We start from the raw sequence: 23,212 nt of genomic DNA on the forward strand, positions 1-23,212 counted from the left end.
AACAACCCCCCAAACATAAGCCCTTTTTTTTAGAGGGAAAAAGTAATAAAGCTTTGCTTTCCATGAGGAACCAGCAAGTGTTTTTCTTTTCAATAAGAAAGCTACCTGACTTACTCCCCTCTTCACTTTGCCACCAGGAAGCTCAGAGCCAAAATTTCAGTTCAGGCATTCAATTAGCTTTGTCCCTACATTTCAGAGGCTTCTTGGTTGGGACATTAAATGACAGATTATAACATTTAAATTCTCTTTCTGAAATTAAAAAAAATATATAAAACTGCAATTCAAGGACATAATAATTTTAAAAGTCTTAGAAGTTCCATAATAACAAAAGTCAGTTTATTAAATGCTCAATTCTCAAAATTATATATATGTATATATTTTTTAATTATTTTAAAAAACTTCCACACCCTTCCATTCCCCACCCCTCCAAACTAGGTATTGTCCAAGTTGTATCAAATGCCACAAAGTCTACCATGTACCCAGAAGCAGAGAAGACAGGAGGTCCAGAGGACAAGGTATGCTGGGGTCACTACTCGCACTGCAGAGTCCACACGAGTTAACTCATGCTGGGGGCAAAGAATGGAAAGAGCTAATACACAGACAAAGCAAAAGAACAAAATGGGCGGCCTGACCAGAGACGTTTACAATTTATACCAACTTACAAATATTTAGGGTGCCCACTAACTCCGAGAGAACAGACCAAACTAACCACATGAAGGAAAACCTCCGCCGGGGCCTCCTCTCCCTACAACCTCCTCTCAAGAATCATTAGGAAGCCCAAACAGCTTCACAGTTCCGGCTTCCCGGCTGCTGTCATATTTGCCGTCTTTGTCATCACAGGCAAATGCCAGCAGAGGCCTTTTGGGGTGCCACGCCACTGTGAAGGTCGGAGACTCACACTGTACCTCCCATAGTTTGTCCCCTATAGAAAACAATAGAGAGAAACCAATCAATACGTTCAAAACGAAGGACACATTCATTAAGTACTTACCTGTATTAACTCGTTTAATCCACCTACTAATCCCATGAGATAGATACAACTATTACCTCATTTTACAGAGAACCCCCAGGCACAGAGAGCCCACAAGCCAGCGGGGGACAGAACAGGTTCTGAGCACAGGTGGGTTAACTCAAGAGCAGGTCACTGAGCAGCAAAGTGTCTCTGCGTCACAGGGACATGCAGTTACATGAAGGATCTGCATGGCTGGATGCTGGACAACGTTCACCACAACGTGACTAACGGGCATTCTTTACATAGTGGAATTTCAAGTTCTTCACTTTCCTCTTCGAAGTTTTCTATATAGTTTTAATCTTTTTACGCAGAGTGTCACAGATTTCCAAAAACAATAAAGCAACATTAAAAAACAAATCTGAGGAAATTCTTTTGCAAAATGAATACTCTCTTCCCATTTTTCTATTCCAGCTTCTGTTGTTTTTAAAGGAAAAACTTTATAATTCCTTAAATTTTAAAAAATATTTTTTCAAGTTCATATACAGGCAAAAGATAAAGAGAAACATATCACAACATTTAAAACAGGTGGTATTTAGATAGAGGGACCCCAAGGGATGCTTTTTTCTTCCTCCTACTCTGTAGTTTGAAGTTTAAATATTTAGGGTGCCCACTAACTCCGAGAGAACAGACCAAACTAACCACATGAAGGAAAACCTCCGCCGGGGCATCCTCTCCCTACAACCTCCTCTCAAGAATCATTAGGAAGCCCAAACAGCTTCACAGTTCCGGCTTCCCGGCTGCTGTCATATTTTTCTAAATCACTTTCCTCAGAACTGCCTGTTTTATTTCTGAACTCTTTGCTTCCTCACCACCTGGCAGTGACAGTCAAAACAGAAACACCCTTGTCTAAAGGAGACAAATTCATTCATGATCATGCTGGTGAAGTAGTCACGTGCAGAGATGAGATCACTAGAGAAGTCCTGACTGCCAAAGGTGAAAGACGGTAGATTCTCATGAAGTTACCTGTCTCCACTTCAGCAATGTCAATAAAATGATCTTCCGATGCTGACGCCAGCATTTTCCCATCATGGCTGAAACTGAGGGTCCTTACAGGCCAATCCAGCCTATGATACAGAGTGGACAGAAGAGACGAGAATTACCAAGTAAGAGGAGGGAACAATGTCACTCACGATGAAGTAAAATTAATGTACCCAACAAGGAAAGTGCTGATAGAGTCACTTACCTGGAAAAGCACCGAACACACACTAACTCATCCACATCCCAGAGGCTGACCAAAGCATCTGCACTTCCTGTGGCAAAGTACTTCCCCATGGGGTCAAATTTGATACAGATGCAGTTGGAAGGATGGGCGTTGATGGACTGCACAGGCTTCAGTTCTGGGTAGCTGAGAAAAAAGACAGACAGCGATCAAACTGCAGAAGAGGACTGTGGTGCTAAAACAATAATAGGAGACAATGAAGAAGAAAAGCATAGATAATGGACCACCACCAAGAACTGTCATTCAAGATAACATTCCTGAAATAAAAAAAGATTTTGAACTACATTATTTAAAAAGCACAACACATACCTGAGACTACAGAACCAAAGCTACCAACATCGAGACAGAGACTAGTAAAATTAGTGGACTTTAAAGAAAAAGAAAATTAGATTATCAGCCTTTCTGACAGCAACACTTGATGCCAAAAGAAAATGGAGTACCGTATTTAAGAAAGATACACAAGCAAGAAAATGAGTCAAGGATTTTTACATCCAGCAAAACAGAATTTCAAATATAATGATACAAACAATAAGCACAATAACATTTTATAAAATCTGTAAGTTTTATAAGTACATAAATAAGTTGTAATAAAAACTCCAGGAATAATGTTCCCATGAACACTTCCCGAGGAATCTTAACTAGAGAATGAGCTTCAATAAAAAAAAAAGACTAGAGACTTATAAGGCCTGGTGCTGAACACTGAATATACAGTTTCTTGCAAAAACTATACATGGTTTAAAGAGAGGGTATAATATGTAACATCTACACATGCTTATAATATATAGTACTATTTTTTTAATGGGGGAAGAATGGAAAGAGCATATGCAAAAAGCAAAAACATTTTTTGTTTCAAGTCATCACACTGGTGGTAGCGGCAGTAATACTGTTATTCTGAGACATCTATATGTTTACCATGGGATATAGGTAATAAGTAACCATCGGATATTCTAATTCTATGATCCCCTGTGCCCTTGAGAACCAGAATACTCAATTTGGAAGGAAATAAATATATTTGTAATACAGAAGAGGTTTAGTAAAATCCCTGGAGTCCTCAATTTTGATTGGAAGTTATCGATGTGAATTCATAAGGTATTTTATCTTTAAATATATATATATATATATACACACACACACACACGTAATTCCTAGGCCAACCCAGTGGTAATGAACATCCCTAACTTCAGTATCATTTCTCAGTAAAAGAATGTAAGGCTCCTTTTTTTTTTTTTTTTTTTTTTTTTTGAGGTGGAATCTCACTCAGTCGCCCAGGATGCTGGAGCGCAGTGGTGCAATCTAAACTTACTACAACCTCCGCCTCCCGGGTTGAAGCAATTCTCCTGCATCCGTCTCCCAAGCAGCTGGGAATACGCACCTGCATCACCATGCCCAGCTAATTTTTGTATTTTGAGTAGAGACGGGGTTTCTCTATGATTGCCAGGCCTCAAGTGATCCACTCGCCTCAGCCTCCCAAACTGCCAAAGTGCTGGGATTACAGGCGAGAGCCACCGCACCCAGCCAGAATGTTAAGGCTTCTTGGAGAATTTTCTGATTAAAGGTCTGGGGCAAGAAATGCACAAGATGAACTTGGAACATCTTATCAAACCAGAGAGCAAAAAAACAGAAGACGATGGGATTATGTCAAAAAAGGTCTCAGGAACCAACTTGAAGAGGTTCTCATTGGCCAAAGATGGGATAATTTGAGCTTCAACAGGCATAACAATTACAAGAGATGGAAACACATCAACTATGTTTAAAAACATCAGCCCATGATGATTCTTTAAAAAAAAAAAAAAAAAAACACCTAACTGGTCATCTTTGGACGTAGCAGGAAACAAAATCATTATCTGACAAACAGAGAGAATCAAAATTCTATCCTGCCTTCCCTAGATGAACTGCACTACTGGGTAACCAAATCGCAGATGAGAAGCAGCATCTCTTTATACAACAGTCCAACACATAAACAGCATATGGAATCAGCAAAAGCCAAACTGGGAGAATCTCCACAGGTTAACAGTCTGGTTTTTCAACAGCTATGTTTTAGGAAGTTTCTTTTGAGTAATTTAAGAGATACAAAAGACATATCAATTTTTTTTTTTTAATGAGCAAAACTAGGGTATCTAGGGGCTGCACATGTGGTAGATAAACTATGAAGAAACACTGTAAAAGTCAGGATAGTGTTTGCTTTTGCGGAAGGGAGTTGTAATTAGGACAAAACACCTGGATGGAATTCTGGGATGGCTGGAAAGAACTACTTCTCAACTTGGGCGGGGTTGCACAAGAGTTAAACCTAGAAGTGTTCATTAAGCTATACATTTGTTTTATGTGGTTTTCAATATCTGTGTTTTATAATAAAAAGGTTTCTCTTCAAAAGTTATAGAATCCCCATTGCCTACAAAATAAAACCCAAGATACTAAGCATAAAATAAAGGCCTTTTATAATCTGGTCCCAAATTAGACTTCATCTTCCCATTATCATGCCCTCTCTTATTTCCCTTATCTGCCACCACTCCCCCAACAACCCTGACCTAACCAGTCTCCAAATAAGTCATGCTCACTCACGCCTGCTTTGTCAGTTATGTGGTTCCCTTTTGCTTATTCTTAAAATTCTGCTCATCTTTCAAGATCAAGCTCACAAGCTCCCTCCTTCAACCCCCCATATAGTATATATGTTCTTTCCGTGGAATTTCACAGCAAACTCCTGGCCTCCCACTCACAGAACCTATCTCACTTGGCCTTGCATTGTTCACGTGGGATAGTGGAAGGCTAGAATTGAACAGACCTGAATTTCAGCTCCACAGTTTCATTCATTTACAGAACAAATATTCACTAAGATCATACTATGTGGAGCAGGTACAGGACTAGACATTAGGGATTCAACACTAAACAAGGCAAACACCATCCCTACCATCACGGAATTCACAGTCTAACAGGAGACATGGGCAAATAAACATGCAATTACAATATAGAAAGAAAAGTGCTTCCTACAGAAAGTATATAAAATAAGCCTCTAACCTACCTCTAACCTTGGGGCAGCGGGAGAGCTTCCCTGAAGGGAAAGTGATATTTAAGTTGAAACTTTCTAAGAGTACGAATTAGCCAGTCGGGCACGGTGGTTCACGCCTGTAATCCCAACACTTTGGGAGGCCGAGGCGGGCGGATCACCTGAGGTCGGGAGTTGGAGACCAGCCTGACCAACATGGAGAAACCCTAAACTACAAAAAATACAAAATTAGCCGGGTGTGGTGGCGCATGCCTCTAATTGCAGCTACTTGGGAGGCCGAGGCAGGCGAATCGCTTGAACCCGGGAGGCAGAGGTTGCGGTGAGCCGAAATCACACCATTGCACTCCAGCCTCGGCAACAAGAGCAAAACTCTGTCTCAAAAAAAAAAAAAAAGAGAGTATGAATTAGCCATAATTCAAGGTGCATCCAGTTCTAGCACACACTAGCTGACTACTGATGTAACCTCTCACCCTCAGATCCTCATCTGTCAAATGAGAAGCAAACCATCAACCCCTAGAATTTCTATAAGGACTCAGTAAAATATAAAGTGTATAAAATATACAGCTCAAATGTACTTAAGACAGGTTAGGATTCTCTCTTACTATTTGTGTTTTAAGCTCCTTCAGGATAGACTCACATCTAATTCATCTCCATATCTGACACAGCACCCAGCACAAAGACATGACAGTCCCCTAAGCTAGACTCCCTCACCTGAGGATGTTGATACAACCATTGCCATTTGTCAGGAAGAACATATTATTGTCATTGTTCCAGGAGATTTCGTTGACCTCGAACTTGAACTGCTCTTCTGCTTTGGAACGGTGTGTCTTGGCATCAATAAAGGTCACCACATCATCCTTGTTGCCTACAGCGATGGTCTGCCCATCAGGACTCCAGCAGATATTAATGTTCTCCCCTGGGAACCCAGACATAATTAGCAAGATAATCTGTTTGCTCATAATCTTCCACAAGTTTATTGTGCTATCCTAGAAAGAAGACCAGAGCTTTCTTCAGGGCTTACTCATTAAAGTCCTAGAAAATGGAAGGGAGCTACCACTTATGATTCAACAATGAGTCCAGAACATTCATCTACACATTTCCCTATTTGGTCTTCACAATACTCCTCTAACATACACTTTATTATCTCCATTTATAAAATCTATAAGATTTTATAGATTTCCTTCTATAAGATGAAGGAAATAGGAGATAAGAAGACAAGCCAAAGTGTCAAAGCTATGAAGTCACACGGCCAAGTTTTTTTCTTTTTTCTTTTTGAGACGGAGTCTTGCTCTGTTTGTTGCCCAGGCTGGAGTGCAGTGGCGCGATCTCGGCTCACTGCAAGCTCCGCCTCCTGGGTTCACACCATTCTCTCGCCTCAGCCTCCCGAGCAACTGGGACTACAGGCACCTGCCACCATGCCAGGCTAATTTTTTTGTATTTTTAGTAGAGACGGGGTTTCACCATTAGCCAGGATGGTCTCGATCTCCTGACCTCGTGATCCGCCCGCCTCAGCCTCCCAAAGTGCTGGGATTGCAGGTGTGAGCCACCCACCCGGCCGAGCCAAGATTTTAAACCCAGATTTGACCCCAAAGCCCCCTTTTCTCTTACACCAGCATTTCTCAACTCTAGCCATTCGCATGCCAACATCACAATTTTTGTCCTATCCATTAAACACTATACTTTTCTTTATTCAATATTTTTCTTAAAATTGATTCAAAAAAATTTACTTAAATAAATTTAGCAGCCAGCTGTGGAGGCTCAAGCCTGTAATCCCAGCACTTTGGGAGGCCAAGGTAGGCAAATCACTTGAGTCCAGGAGTTCAAGATCGGCCTGGGCAATATGGCAAAACCCATCTCTACAAAAAATTAGCCAGGCATGGTGGCATGTGCCTGTAGTCCCAGCTACTCAGGAGGTTGAGGTGGGAGGATGGCTTGAGCCCAGGTGGAGGCTGCAGGGAGCCAATATTGTGCCACTGTACTCCATCCTGGGTAACAGGGCAAGACCCTGTCTCAAAAATAAAAATAAAATAAATAAAAATAAAATAAATTTAGCTTCAACTGAATAATAAATTCTATGAGCTAGTTCTTCTAGTAGACACTAAAATATTTGCAAAACTGGTTTTTAATGTTCACCCATGCATCACCTGAATCACTCATGGATCAGCAGCTGTATACTTGGGGAAAAACCACGCCATTCTGCCTCCAGAGATAAGTCTTGTCAACAAAGTCCAGTGGCCCACACTGAACACATCAATTAAAAATCTCACCAACTTTTTCCATTCTAAAACGCATATTTTCTCACATTTTAGTATCTATACTGTATCTTAAAATGTATCAGAAAGCATTTCAAAATTTTGGGTGTATCACAGTTATTTACGAACTTTCTTTCCTAATGGAACATCTTATGATCAATGAAAACTCAGAGTCCCATACAATACTGGCCTCAATACTTACAACAGAGCCTATAAATGTACTGCACAACTTTCTCCCAGATCACCAAGACCATCCAAGTTTCAACCATTCTAACTCGATCAGAATTTTCCAAATTCTCCATGCCTTTGCACATGCTGTTCCCTCCTGGAAATGCCCCATTCCCCACCCACTGCACCCTGACCACTCAATTCCTATGGCTACCCTAAAAGTTTGCTCAAATTTGGTGAGGCCTTCCCTGGCTCCCCTAGGCAGACTTTTGTTTTCATTTCTATTCTGGGTTTCCACCTTGCAGACCTCTCCATTATAAAATGAACCATATCTTGCTATGTTATTTGTATATATATATATGTCTTCTCCCCGCAGGGGAGGTCCTTGGAGCTGGAAACTCTTATTCAGCTCAGGATGTCTCATACACAGCTGAGTGCCAGGCACAGAAAAGATATTCGGAAAATGGTTGTTGAATGAATTCAAACAGCTTATCTTCCTGTTGCCCTCTCTCTGAATAGTCACCTTTAGTGTTCACAGTGGCAATGCATTTTGTAGTCCTCACATCCCAGATGCGAATGGTTTTATCTCCGGATGCCGTAACAAATAGGTCAGGATTACTTGGATGCCAACAAAGCTGGTCCACACTATCCCCATGTCCCCGATAATTGTTTTCTTTGACCTGAAAGAACAGAATCCAGATGTGACTTCACATAGATGTAGCTGCCTGCGCATGTAACTTTATAACCTTATTCAAACCAAAGTATGCTGGGTCGAGTAAAGATCTGGGTAATTCAGAATCCAGTTCTTCCAAGCCCTTTCTCCCTTTTCTTCTCTGCAGTCCTTCTGAACCGTTTTTCTCAGCTTCCACACCTATGCACTTACTTTTGTGACCTCCCTGGCTTCCTCCTCCTTCCTGGTTTTTCACCCTTACTCTACCACCAACGTTCCTAACCCGGCCGCTCATTCCCACGGGACGCCCTATGACTTTCAAATGGGCCCTCCTCACCACCACCACCACCACAGCCCCTAGCCACTTCTTACCAGCACACCATTCGACTCCAAACGGGTAAGGCTCCCACCGCAGCCCCGTCCCATCCACTCTCTCCTCACCTCCACCCGCCACCGCCAACCTCCTTACTTCCACACTCTCCACACGCCCCCAATCTTCCTCTCCTCACCCCTCACGACCCCGTCACCCCCACACTCCACCTTCTCCCCACTCCCTCCTCATCTCCACACTCCCCCTTTCCCTTTCCCTCAAGCCCACTCTCCTTTCACCCCTGGGGCTCCGTTCGCCCCCATTCGCTCTCCCACTACCGCACCTCACTTCACCACGGCCCCTCTCCCTGGCCTGGGCCGAGCCCCGGCAGCTCACCAACCGGTCCTTCTCCAGCAAGAAGACGCTGGCCGTCTTGTCGAAGGACCCCGAGGCTAGGCGACGCCCGTCGCAACTCCAGGCCACCGAGTGCACCTTGGCGCTGTGCGCCAGGAACTCGCGCGTCTTGCTGTGGCCCCGGAACAGCTCCTGCATCCCAAGCACGTAGCGTGACGGGCCGCTGCTCACTGAGCACCACGGGGCCATAGAGCCGGGGCCGCTCTGGCCCAACGCCGAGGGCCCCATGGCTGCAGCGGGGACAGCCATGCCGAGCTCCCAGCTTCCAGCTCACAATACGGCAGCAGCCTCGAGGGTGCAATCAGTCCTGGCGCCGCTGCCGCACGCATGCGCCGGGAAGAGCGACGGCCCCTCTACGCAGGCGCGCTGTACCCAGCCCCGGAAGGGACTACAAATCCCGGTATGCCGCGCGTGCCCGCCTCTGCTTACTTAGCAATATTTGGTTCTTTTAACTCCAAATATGCTTCACACTTAACGATTCCGAGTTTTTTTAGTGTTCTTATTTCTTCCTTACTTATTCCTTGGTAGATATATGTGTATCCCTGTTTAATCGAATAAAAGAACCAACACTAACCTTCTAAACAGTTAACTCATCACCTTTCTTGTGGGGTTGTTCCCTATTCCCTAGTCCCCTCCCTTAAGAGCAGAAAGCCCTGGGCTTTTTGCTGGAGAAGGACCAGTTGGTGAGCTTGTCCCATGAAAAGGGCTAGCAGGTGTGGAGTGAGGGAAGAGGTGTTAAGAAGGGGTCTGGAGGGTTGTTTTTTTTTTAAATAAAAATGAATTTTTTGTTTTTAAAAGGTAATGGCAGAGGCGTGTGAACCAGAGCAACTCTATCTTAAATAGGAACTGAGTAAAATGAGGCTTAAACCTACTGGGCTGCATTCCCAGACTGTTAAGGCATTCTAATCACAGGATGAAATAGGAGGTCAGCACAAAATACAGGTCATAAAGACCTTGATGATAAAACAGCTTGCAGTAAAGGAGCCGGCCAAAACCCACCAAAACCAAAATGGCGACGAGAGTGACCTCTGGTCATCCTCACTGCTACACTCCCACCAGTGCCAGGACAGTTTGTAAATGCCATGGCAACGTCAGGAAGTTACCCTATATGGTCTAAAAAAGGGAGGCATGAATAACCCACCATTTGTTTAGCATATCATCAGGAAAAACCATAAAAATGGGCAACCAGCAGCCCTCGGGGCTGCTCTGTCTATGGAGTGGCCATTCTTTTATTCCCTTTACTTTCTTAACAAACTTACTTTCACTTTGCACTGCGGACTCGCCCTGAATCCCTTCTTGAGTGAGATCCAAGAACCCACTCTTGGGGTCTGGATTGGGACCCTTTTCCTGTAACAGTATTACATGCACATGATTGTAAATATAAAAATAAAAGATATAGCGTGAAAAGTAAATGTCCACCTGCGTATCCACCCCACCTCTCATATCTCCCTTAAACCAGTGGCTTCTTGCTGGAGAAAAAAGGGGTGGTGAGCTGCCAGTGCCAGTCAAGGCCCTGGAGAAGAGCTGAGGGATGGGGGAAGGTTTTGGTGGTGAGTAGTAGTGGTAAATGTGTTTAAAAACCCAGTTTTTAAAAGACAACACGTGCACTTGGTAACAAATATAAAAAGTATAAAAGGGAATAGATTGAAAAGTTTCCCTCCATCCTGTGTCCCCAAACTTCTCTTCTGAAAACGTTAAATTTCTTGTGTGGCCTTCCAGAGACAGTGTAAGTAAGCACCTTGGAGAAGTAGATAGGTGTGTGCATAACCTCCCCCAACCCACTGCCAAAAAGGTAGCATTCCTTACACAACTTGTTTTCTATGGTAAATACGTATAGGAAATCATTTCTTGTCAGAAAATGCAGACATCTCATTCTTCTTACTGGTTGCAGTCTTTATATGAATATATAATAGTTTATTCAACTGATCCCTTCATGAATTTGCTTTTAGAACAATATTGCAGTGAATATCCCTATACAACCTTCATTGTGCACATCTGCACTTTTTTATTTGGATATATATTGCCAAAACACCTATGAAGAGGTTTAATAATCTATACTTCCACCAGCAACGTATAAGGAAGTGTCAGAAGGTCCTAGGTACTAAATGAGTACACATATAAAGCATGTGGCTCTCAGAAGGACCGTAGGAAATAAGGTCCCTATCTTTCCCCAATCTTTTCCTTACCCCATTGCAACCAGAAATTCTTGGAAACTACAAAGCTTTTCGGACTCCAAGAATACCAGTGAAGTCTCTAAAATCTTGGAGTAGGAAACTATTTGGTGTCTAGTTTTCTTCCTTACCCCCTCTTTTTCGAATCATCTTCATATATATATATATATATGTATTTTTAGATATTTTTCCTACATTTTCTATATATATATATATATTTTTTTTTTTTTTTTTTTGCTGCAAAACTGAGAATTTACAAGTCCCTGTCCAAGATACAAAAACTGAAGTAGAAAGAGGTAAAATGTCCTGTTCCAAGTCACATGACTATCATGTGACAGAGCAAAGGTTAGAACTCAGAGGTTACTGACTCTAAAATCTACACTCTGATTCTCGGTATCTGAAATCATGTAAATGTGATTCTTTATATTTCTGCATTCGTTTTGTATTTTTGTATGTAATGTATATTTTTTAATTTTTTTTTTTGAGATTGTAATGCCTAACCTTGTTTTTACTCTAGCTCCCTACTTTAAATTTTCCCTGTTTGTCTCTTTAATCACCTAGCCTTGCTTCTCACGTAAATAAGACTCTCTTTAGCTGGGAAGGCCAGACAAACTCCAACTGACCCCTTAATTTACAAGACACTAAGGGCTCCTTACCCAACCTCCTTCCTCAAGGAGTTAGCCTGTGTAAGCAGATCCTCAGCATTTCAAAGGAGCCCAATTAACTGATCAGGTACTGGAACAAACAATGTATGAAGTTCCCAGGGTTTTGCTCAAAGAGATAACAACATAAAGCCTTGAGTCTGTGTCCGGCATAGCATCCATATCTAACTCTAATGAAGGATTTAGAGCCCCGCACCTGGTTCCGTTGCTTTTTTGGTAACCATTTGTCTTTTAAATTGTTTATCTCTCTGTAACCATTTGCTTTTTTGATTCTTGCGTTTTTACTTCTGTAGAATTATTGCATTTGAGTTCCCCTCCCCTTCCTAAACCAAGGTATAAAAGTTAATCAAGGCCCTTCCTCAGGGCCGAGAGAATTTTGAGCATTAGCCGTCTCTTTGGCCACCGGCTTAAATCAAGGACCCTTTGAGACGGAGTCTCGCTCTGTCACCCAGGCTGGAGTGCAGTGGCGCGATCTCGGCTCACTGCAAGCTCTGCCTCCCGGGTTCACGCCATTCTCCTGCCTCAGCCTCCTGAGTAGCTGGGACTACAGGCGCCCGCCACCACGCCTGGCTAATTTTTTGTATTTTTAGTAGAGACGGGGTTTCACGGTGGTCTCGATCTCCTGACCTCGTGATCCGCCTGCCTCGGCCTCCCAAAGTGCTGGGATTACAAGTGTGAGCCACCGCGCCCGGCCTAAATCAAGGACTCTTAATTCGTCTCAAAGTGTGGCGTTTTCTCTAACTCACTTGGGTATAATACTGTACTATGGGTTTGTTAAAAACTAAGGTAAAAGTCATTAAGAAAACAATACAAAGCATAAAAGAACATCTATCGAAATTACAAAAACTCCAAAATGAGTGGACGAAGATCCAAAAAAACTAATAAAATGTTTGAAAATTTACTTCAGCAATAAAATATAAGCTGACACAATCACATCTTGTGTCTTAAACAGGTTAAAGAGTATTTTTAAATACATCCAGGAAAGTCAAAAGAAAATACAGAGGAAGGGGGTTCTCCAAAACTCGCACGCACCAGAGGCTCAATGGACGAGGGAGATCGACGGGGTGGCGGCCCTTCTGGAAGAACCTGCAACGCAGACAGAGGTTCCACGGTCACTGGGGGGCACAGAGGCGGAGGGAGGCACTCCCTGGGGTGGGTGTGCAGGTCTCAGAGGGCTCCTCGGGCCCTGGAAGGTGGCCTTGGGGCCCTGGCCTCCCCAGAGTCCATCCACAGGGCACTGAGGCCTGTGCGCTGCTCTCTGCTGAGGGAGTTGTCTGTGCACAGAGTGTCTATAAATGTCCTGCAGGAGGCACTGAGCCCAGGCACACACATGGGCGCCTTCAGGGCACTGGACCTCCAGATACTGAAACACAAAGAGCAAGGATCAACAGGCAGAGCCCCATGCCCCCGGGCCCTGGGAGGAGCTGGAGGTCTGATGACACAGGGCGGGGTGGTGACCTGCCCCACCACCCAGACCCTCCATGCCATCCAGACAGAAGAGCTGCACGTTAAATGTGTGCCGCTTCCTGGAGCACGTCATTGTTATCGCCCAATAAGACTTGATCCTTCCAACATCCCCACCAACCCTTCTATGCATTTTCATTTAAAAAATCATTAACGCTTTGCTAAAACATACATTTCTCACTTTAAATACATTCCAGCATAAAAAGATTATGGAAACCACTGTTTTAAAGAGTAAAAAACTGGGTGTGTGTGACTGTGTGTGTGTGTGTGTGCATATATATATACACAGTGTGTATACATGTAAAATACACAAAAACACACACTCATATATGTTAATTTCAAATTGGAAAATACATTTAAAACAGTGACTCCCTGAATCCTGCCCCTCAACTCCTCCTAAGTGAGCATGGCCCTGACTTGTCTTCAAGGGTTTTTTTGTTGGCATCTGACACAGACACAGAACCACTGATGCCCAAACCAGTGCTCTCTATACACAGAAGCCTCCAAACTCATCTTGAGAAATGCGGCCATGAGGCCACCCCAGGCACCGAGGGCTCCATGGAGGCTGGGGGGTCCCTGGGACTGGGCACATCCCAGCGGGTCTTGGATCCCGGCCTTTCCCCTTCTTGATGCCAGGACCTACCGAGTGCTCGCAGGTGTGCAGTGCTGGGCTGGGTGGGCTGCTTGTGTGGCAAGAAGCCTGGTGCTGCCTCCCTCCCTCTCACACCTCTCCCAGGAGGCATGAAACAGGGGGATTCATGATCAACCCAGTGGCTGCTCATGTTGAATTGGTGAAGCTCCCTCCCTGTTGTCTTCTGGGGACATGGAGGGCAGGGCTGGGTCCCCTCAAATGAGCTTAAGTGGCACCGCAGACAAGAACGCGCTGCATGGCCCTCAGAATCCTGCATCTGGTAGCCTGACTGGCACCTCAGCCCCTCCCTCATTAAAGCAGCCTATGGAGGGCTCAGCCCAGTGGGTTCAGGGGCTGCTATGGAGAGGGTGTCTGTTCCCTGGAGAATGTTCTCAGGCCATCCTTCACTTGCCTTTAGGGATTTCCACCGTAAGTACAAAGGCCACAACAGGTCAGCTCAGGCTCTTCAGCAGCCTCATCCTTCAGCTCACTAGGTTTTCTGATGGGACAACAGGGGAGTGAGGGCAGCCATGGGCACACAGGCATTGTCTGCCTTCCCCGGTCATGCCGCCCCTGCACACTCACATTTCTGCCTCTTCAGTGTTTTTCTCCACTTTTTCTGCAGGTGCCGGGAGAGGGCTTGTTGGTATCTGGGAGGAAGAAAACAAGTGCGCATGTCCAGAGACCCCAGTGCAGCAAAAGCCCCGGGGCAGAGCGGGGCGGCCAGAACAGACCCAGATGTCACTGGGAACCCTTCCTGCAGGGTGGGGCCAATTCTTCTGACCTCAGCCGGGATCCCTTCCTAAACCCTGTGGGGTTGCTCAACAAGATTCAACGCAGCAGCCTGGGGACCAGGAATCGAGGCAATGCCAAGACAGTGGGCAGGAGGGCTGCAGGGGGACTTTATAGACACTGAAGACCCAGGACATTGACTGTCACGATGAGATCACCCAAAAGAACCCAAAATAAGCACAGGACACACCGAATCATGCTAAAAACCTAAGTTTTTATTGGAGGATGTTTCTTCTAAGTCCATGTTGCTTGGCAATTAAGCGATTTTGCCCGAAGGAGAGAACCAAGCTGCTGAGGAAAAAGCTCACTGCCACTCAGTGAGTGGCTGATGCTGTCATTTTCTTCTGCCATCTTAAATCAAACCTCAGTGGGGAACAGACTCCCACTCTAAATTCTCCCTACCAAGGACATTGTATAAGTCACCTATGATATATATGGTCAGATTCTCATCTCTTATTTTAATTCAAATAGGAGTTATCTTTTTTCTTTGACAAAAGCAGGTGGCCTGACCTTCGATGGTCTTGCGGCATCCTCATCTGATTCATATATGAATTCTTCCACGGGATCCTCCATGGAACCTAGGAGGACACAGAGTGATGGTCAGCAGGTGCAGGGGAGGAGCAGGGAAGGCTTTCTATCCCTGGGCCGCCTCATCAACGTGAAATAGCCCATCTCGAACAGGGCACACCACCCAGGGCAGGCTGTGTATCCCTGCAGCCTCTCAGGGCTCCTGCCTCCTAATCTGATCTGAGCTCACTTGCCCTCCCTTCCTGAGTCCTTCCAAGGTTAGTTCCTCCCTAGAATTCACCTGTGGTGCTGCTGTAAATATCACCCCACCTAACAACCTGTCTTTAAAGAGAAGACTTAATTATAACCAAAATATTCTATTTATTTCCTCACCATTTTTTTAAGGCAATGAAACAAAGCTTTGAAAATACTCAGTTTTCTTCCCATTTAAAGATAACTCCTATTTAGCATGTGCTATCTGTCCTTCCACTCTCTTTTCCATACGTGTGTGTGTGTGCGTGTATGTCCGTGGAGTCCATTACTGCTCACACTTACACTGGCTTTGACACTGGGACAGCCTGTCATGGGGAAAGAATGTGGGGGCGCTGACCCTCTCTAACCCAGCTGTTTGAGATTCCAGCAGGGAATAGGGGCACCAGGCTAACACCCAAGTTGTTTTTGACATTATATTGGACACTGGATCTTGAGTATGTGTGTTACTAAGCTGGAGCATTTCTAAGGCTTGTGATAATCATGATTTTTTTTTTTTTTTTTTTTGTGGCAGGATCTCACTCTGTTTCCCAGATGGAATGCAGTGGCACAATCATGGCTCACTGAAGACTCCACCTGCAAGGCTAAAGCAATCCTCCTCCCTCAGCCTCCTGAGAAACTGGGACTATAGGAGCACGTCACCACACCTGGCTAATTTTTGTATTTTTTTGTAGAGATGTGGTTTTACTATGTTGCCCAGGCTGATCTTAAACTCCTGGGCTCAAGTGATCCTCCTGCCTCAACCTCCCAAAGTGCTGGGATTACAGGCATGAGCCTCCCCATTGGGTCCAATCACATCTTTAAATACAACAGGACATATCCTGATTGTTCTCTGCTTTTGAACAAGAGCTGAGAAATGACACCACCACTGCAGCCAAAAGCCTGTGACTCCCCTATGTGGGTTTCACATTAAGGATCACCCCAAAGTTCACCGTATTGCTAACCTGCCTTTTGCCGTCACTGAGAACATGTTACAATGCTGGGCAGTGTGTGGGATCTCTCTAGGCTGTCATGCTTCCACATGCACACACAGATGCTGGAACTCCCTGGTGGGGTGACGAGTTATACCAGGGCCACGTGAGGACTGCGGAGTAGCAGCCCATCATGTCAACCTTTCACCCATTCCTGAGTTCACGTTTGCCTTTTCCGTTCAGGAAATTGAGAGCTTGGGAAATTCATCTCTCCACCATCTCCAATCTGAGGACGGGAGATGTTAAACTAACCTTCAGGTACAGCTGTGGTAAAGGATGAAGTGCTGACTGATGCGGGGATGGAATTTTGTTTCTAGAACATTGATCCTTGGGTCGTGCTTTGCACAGAGGAACATGCTTTCTAGAGAAATGCACACACACTCCCAAAGGCATTCACCATCACTCCACACGGACTCTCTCCACACCTCCCCACCCCGATGCACCCTACTCCTATTCAAATGACATCACTGCTTCTGGGAACTGCAGTGGATGGCCAGAGTTGTTGACTAAACTCTTCATTTTTTCACACCCAACTGCTCAACCTCATTTCTAGCAGGAAGCTCAAACCAGGGTGGCTCTCCAGCAGAAGTAGGGAGGAAAGTGTCACCTTTCTCAACACTAAGTATTTCCTTAGCAAATGGGTGACCCCAGAGTACATACCACTTGCCCCAAGTGCTGATTCCCTCTGCAGACAGAAAGGAAAACACTGTGAGCCGCAGACCATGCTGTGTCCTGTGTGCACAGGTCTTTTCTTCAGTTGCTGACATTAGAAAAACAGACGAGAAATAGTGCTCGAGGCAATGGCCCCAAAATAAAGCCTAGAAGACACTTGTGGAAAGGCACAAGTGTTTTTGTCTAAGACTTTCGATAGGATTTTTGTTGCAGAGTCACCATTATTTTCAAACAGTAAGCATTTCTCCTGAGGAAAATATTATCTGCATAGAGTTGGTAACTGAAGGTGCCACCTATGCATGTGCCATATGGAGCCAGCTCCTAGTTGGTCATGCACTCTCACATTATCCCACCAAGAAATTCTGTAACTTATATATAATGCCCATGGTAAGGTTTGCATATCTTAATTCAAATGAAATAGGAAGAAACCAAGAGAAATACAATTCCCATCTTAGTCAAAGAAAGATCTTACTTCGAAAACGGCAATGACTTGCTCTGAGGACTCCGTCCCAGGAAGCTCTGCTGCCACAGGCTTGACACCTAGGAAACGTAAGAGTCGCTGTCAGCTCATGGGAGCTGCTGAAGAATCCCTCAGGCGGCCTTGAGTGCTGTCGACAGGCGGCTGGCGTGTGTGGAAAAGGTGGGTTAACAGCACTGGCTGAGCAGCTGCTGGCCGTCCTCCTTAGTGGAGAAGGAAAGCAAAGGAGACCATCAGGAAAGCCCTGGGAGACAGAGCCTTGGCTCTCTAGCTAAGCCACCCTCATCGGTGTGAAAGCTGATCTCAAACAGGGTACACCATACAATGTGGCTGTTTCAACATCTCAGGGAGCCTTCTATTCAAACCTGAGCTAAGTTGTACTTTTTTTTTTTTTTTTTTTTTTTTGAGATGGTCTCGCACTGTCACCCAGGCTGGAGTGCTATGGTTCAATCACGACTCACTGCAGCCTCGACCTCCCAGCCCCAGGTGGATCCTTCGCCTCAGCCTCCAAGTCACTAAAACTACAGATGCCCCCATCGTGCCCAGCTGATTTTTTGTATTTTTTTTTTTGTAGAAATGGGGTTTTGCCAGGTTGCCCAGGCTGGTCTCGAACTCCTGGGCTCAAGCAATATATCCACCCTGGCCTCCAAAAGTACTGGGATTACAGATGTGAGCCACAGCTCCCGGCCTGTGCTGCCTTCCTGGTCCCTTCTGAGGGCCTTTACTCCCAGGACCCACCTGCACTGCTGTGTGGATCACCCCTCCTAGAAGATTTCTTACATCATAAAATCAGCCCTTCTTTTAAAAAATATGTAATTCAGCCAAAATATTCTACAACATTTATCTGTCAAACATCTGTTTTACGGAAAATTAAAGATGTGGAAATACAATTATCCTACCATTTAAACATGACATGTCACATGTGCTGTCCTTCCGGTCTCCCTTTTCAACACATGTGTCCAGGGAGTCTGCTACTGCTCAGGCTCTCACTGACTCTGACACTGGGACAGCCTGTCCTGGAAGCAGCAGGTGGGGGCGCTGACCCTCTCCATCCCAGCTGTGCAGGAATTCCAGCAGGGGAGATAGGCACCAGGCTAACGCCCAAGTTGTTCCTTGAGTTCCTGTTTGGTGCTGTGTCTTAGGTGCGTGTACTAGTGAACTGAAGCATTTCTAAGGCTTGTGGTTACTATATTCTTAAATACAACAGAATATGTCCTTGATTATTCTCTGCTCTTGACCAGGGCTGAGGAATGAACCCATCATGCCACCAAAACCCTCTGAGCTCTGCAAGTGTGCCCCACATTAATGACCACATCAGATCCCGCTGTAAAATGTAGCTATTCCTACCCGGTGTTAGGTGACCACTAAGACCGTCCTGTAATGACAGTGCTTAAAATCTCTACAGGCTGTCATACTTCCACATGCACACATAGGTGCTGGAACTCCCTGGCATGCTGATGAGTTATGCCAGGGCTGTCTGATAAATGCGCAATAGTAGCCCATCGCATCCATGTTTCACCCATTCTTGAGTTCACATTTGTCTCTTCCATTTAGGAGACCAAGAGCTCGGGAAATTCATCTCCACACCATCTCTATCTGAGGAGTGAAGACCAGAAACTTACCTTCAGATACAGCTGTCATGGAAGATGAAAGGGTTGATTGATGTGACGTGTACAATGGTGATGAATTTTGATGAATTTTTGACCAGACTGGGATGCTCACAGTTCTTTACTAGACTTTCCCTCCCTTCCTGAGTCCTTCCAACATCATTTGCTCCCTAGAATCTACCTGTGGTGCTTCTGTGTGTATCAGTCATTCTAGAATATTTTATACTTGGTAAAAACGATATTTGTTCAGAGAGATTTCATTCCAGCCCCAATATTCTACATATTCACCAACGTTTTGTGCTAAAGACAATAAAACAAAGCTTTGAAAACACTCAATTATCCTCTATTTAAAGATAACCCCTACTTAGCAAGTGCTATCTGTCCTTGCACTCAACCTTCTCAATGCAATGTCTGTATGTCGGGAGTCCCTTGCTGCTCACACTCACACTGGCTCTGACACTGGGAGAGAATGTCACGGGGGCAGCAGGTGGCAGCACTGACCATCTCCAACCCAGCTGTGCAGGAGGTTCCCGCAGGGGAGATGGGTGGGAGGCCAACACCCAAGTTGTACCTTGGGATGATATTTGGCGCTATGTATTGATTGTGTTTGCTATGTAACTAAAGCATTTCTTTCCTTCTTTCAATAGCGGGTCTCTGTTACCAAAGCTGGAGTGTAGTGGCATGATCTCTGCTCACTGGAACCTGTGCCTCCTGGGATCTAGTGATCCTCCCCAATCGGCCTCCCAGGTAGCTGAGACCACGGGTGGGCCACCATGCTGAGGTAGTTTTTTGTATTTTTAGTAGATACGAGGTTTCACCTTTCTGCCTCGCCTCATCTCCAACTCCTGAACTTGCCTCAGCCTCCCAAACTACTAGGATTACAGGCATGAGCCACTGTTCCTGGCCAACTGGAGCATTTCTAAGACTTGTGATAATCATGTTATTAAATACAATAGAGCATGTTCCTGAGTATTCTCTGCTTTTGACCATGAGCTGAGAAATAACCCCACCACTACGGCCAAAACCCTGTGAGCTCGCTATGTGTGTTTCACATTAATGGCCACATCAAAGTCCAGTGTAAAATGTACCTACTGCTACCCTGAATTAGGCAACCTTTGAGACCTCCCTACAATGACAGACAGTGTTTGGGACCTCTCTAGGCTATCATCCTTCCACATGCAGAAACGGATGCCGAACTCCCTGGACTAATGGTGAGTTATACCAGGGCTGGCTGGTGAATGCACAATAGTCACCCTTTCCATCAACTCTCCACACATTCCTAAGTTCACATTTGCCTCTTGCATTTAGGAGACTGAGAGCCTGGGAAATGTGCACCATCTCTATCTGTGGAGTGAGGATGCAAAATTTACCTTCAGGTACAGCTGTAGTGGAGGATGAATGGGTTAATTCATGTGAAGTGTGCAGTGGTGATGCAATTTTTTTTTAGGAAAATTGCTCCTTCGGTTGTGCTCTGCACAGAGGAACATGCTTTCTGGGGAAATGCCCCACAACTCCCAAAGACACTCCCAATCACTCCACACGACTCTCTCCTCCGTACGTCCCCACCCTGATGCACACCACACTATTCCACCTAAATGACAATCCTGCCTCCCCGGACTCGAGTGGATGGTCACAGTTCTTTACCGGACTCAGTGTTTTTTATACCAAACTGTCCAAATCCCATTTCTGTCAGGAAGCTCAAACCAAAGTGTCTCTCCAGCAAAAACAGACTAGTAAGTGCCACCCTTTGCAACACTGAAGGTCTTTCCTTAGAAAGGAGTGCTCCCAGAATACACACCTTTCTCCTCAGCCTGTTCCTCTGCCTACATTGAGAGAAAGAAAAACACCATGAGCTTCAGACCATCTGAGTCCCGAGTGCACACGACTTTTCTTCACTTGGTGACATTAGAAAACCAGACGGAAAACAGTGTTCAAATCAAAGGAACACACAAGAAGAACAGGGCAAACTGACTCGTGCTAAAATTTTTCTTGGACGATGTTTCCTCTCAAGGTCATGTTGCTCGGCAATTAAGTGATTTTGCCCCAAGGAGAGAATCAAGCTGCTGAGGAAAAAGCTCACTGCCACTCAGTGCGTGGCTGATGCTGTCGTTTTCTCCTGCCGTCTTAAATCAAACTTCAGTGGGGAACAGACTCACTCAGAATTCCCCCCACCAAGGACACTGTATAAGTCACCTATGATATATAGGGTCAGATTCTCATATCTTATTTTAATTCAAGAAGATAAAGCTAAGAAAGTAACTTTTGCCCGGACAAAACCAGGTGGCCTGACCTTCAGTTGTCGTGTGTCACTATCATCTCTGGTGTTTCTGCGAAGTCTCCTCAAGAGGGGATCTCTTGCCACTAGGAGGACACAGAGTGACCATCAGCAGGTGCAGGGCAGGAGCAGGGAAGAAAGGCTTTCTAGCCCTGACTGCCTCATCAATGTGAAATGGCCCATCTTAAACAGGGCACACCACCCAGGGCAGGCTGTGTGTCCCTGAAGCCTCTCAGGGCTCCTGCTTCTTAATCTGACCCGAGCTCACTTGCCCTCTCTTCCTGCGTCCTTCCAAGGTCATTTCCTCCCCAGAATCCACCTGTGGTGCTGCTGTGACTATCATCCCTCCTAGAAGTTTTCTACTTGATAAGAAGCAGCCTTTCTTTAAAGAGAAGATTTAATTCCAACCAAACCCTTTTATTTTTTCACTATCCATTTGTTTTTAGGACAATGAAACAAAGCTTTGAAAATACCCAGTTTTCCTCCCATTTAAAGATAACCCCTATTTAGCACGAGCTATCTGTCCTTCCACTCTCTCTTTTCCATACGTGTGTGTGTGTGCCCGCGGAGTCTGTTACTGCTCACACTTACACTGGCTTTGACACTGGGACAGCCTGTCATGGGAGCAGCATGTAGGGACGCTGACCCTCTCCAACCCAGCTGTTTGAGATTCCAGCAGGGAATAGGGGCACCAGGCTAACACCCAAGTTGTTTTTGACATCATGCTGGGCGCTACTTCTTGGGTGTTTGTATTACTAACCTGGAGCATTTCTAAGGCTTGTGGTCATCATGATTTTTTTTTTTTTTTTTTTTTTGTGGCAGGGTCTCACTCTGTTTCCCAGATGGAATGCAGTGGCACATCATGGCTCACTAAAGACTCAATGGCTCACTAAAGACTCAACCTGTCCGGCCAAAGCAATCCTCCGGCCTCAGCCTCCTGAGAAACTGGGACTATAGGAGCATGTCACCACACCCGGCCAATTTTTGTATATTTTGTAGAGATGTGGTTTTACTATGTTGCCCAGGCTGATCTTAAACTCCTGGGCTCAAGTGATCCTCCTGCCTCAACCTCCCAAAATGCTGGAATTACAGGCATGAGCCTCCCCATTGGGTCCAATCACATCTTTAACTACAATAGGACATATCCCTAATTGTTCTCTGCTTTTGAACAAGAGCTGAGAAATGACACCACCACTGCAGCCAAAAGCCTGTGACTCCCCTATGTGGGTTTCACATTAAGGACCACCCCAAAGTCCACCGTATTGCTACCCTGCCTTTCACCATCACTGAGAACATGTTACCAATGGTGTGACGTGTACAATGGTGATGAATTTTGTGTTTAGAACAGTAATCCTTGTGTTGTGCTTTGCACATAGGAACATGCTTTCTGGGGAAATGCACACATGCTCCCAAAGACATTTATGATCCCTTTACACAGACTCCCTCCTCCATACCTCCCACCCTGATGCACACCACCCTCTTCCATCTAAATGACACCACTGCCTCCAGGACCAGACTGGGATGCTCACAGTTCTTTACTAGACCCATAATGTTTTCTAACCAAACTGTCCAAACCTCATTTCTGGCAAGCAGCTCAATCCAAAGTGGCTCTCCAGCAAAAACAGGCTAGTAAGTTCCAGCTCTCTCAACAATGAAGGTTTTTTCT

General features: G+C 45.1%; 1 protein-coding gene across 1 annotated transcript; it reads right to left on the bottom strand.

Annotated features, from left to right (window-relative positions):
- Positions 1–314: 314 nt before the first annotated feature.
- Positions 315–9,628, bottom strand: THOC3 (THO complex subunit 3). Its single transcript, XM_032158670.1, has 6 exons — positions 9,029–9,628; positions 8,176–8,332; positions 5,944–6,148; positions 2,196–2,357; positions 1,976–2,076; positions 315–922 (listed from the first exon to the last, which is right to left on the bottom strand). Exons 1-6 carry the CDS (start codon positions 9,293–9,295, stop codon positions 759–761), a joined length of 1,056 nt encoding a protein of 351 aa, XP_032014561.1. The 5' UTR covers positions 9,296–9,628; the 3' UTR covers positions 315–758.
- Positions 9,629–23,212: the final 13,584 nt, after the last annotated feature.

This window comes from Hylobates moloch, unplaced genomic scaffold, assembly GCF_009828535.3.
Source record: "Hylobates moloch isolate HMO894 unplaced genomic scaffold, HMol_V3 SCAFFOLD_6, whole genome shotgun sequence".
NCBI lineage: Eukaryota > Metazoa > Chordata > Mammalia > Primates > Hylobatidae > Hylobates > Hylobates moloch.

Excerpts from the sequence above, each read along its gene's own strand:
- THOC3 (XM_032158670.1), bottom strand. The coding sequence starts at position 9,295 with ATGGCTGTCCCCGCTGCAGCCATGGGGCCCTCGGCGTTGGGCCAGAGC. Across the intron at positions 6,149-8,175 it reads TGCCACTGTGAACACTAAAG|GGGAGAACATTAATATCTGC; the intron begins GTGACTATTCAG and ends CTGGGTTCCCAG. Across the intron at positions 2,358-5,943 it reads GGTTGTATCAACATCCTCAG|CTACCCAGAACTGAAGCCTG; the intron begins GTGAGGGAGTCT and ends CTTTTTTCTCAG.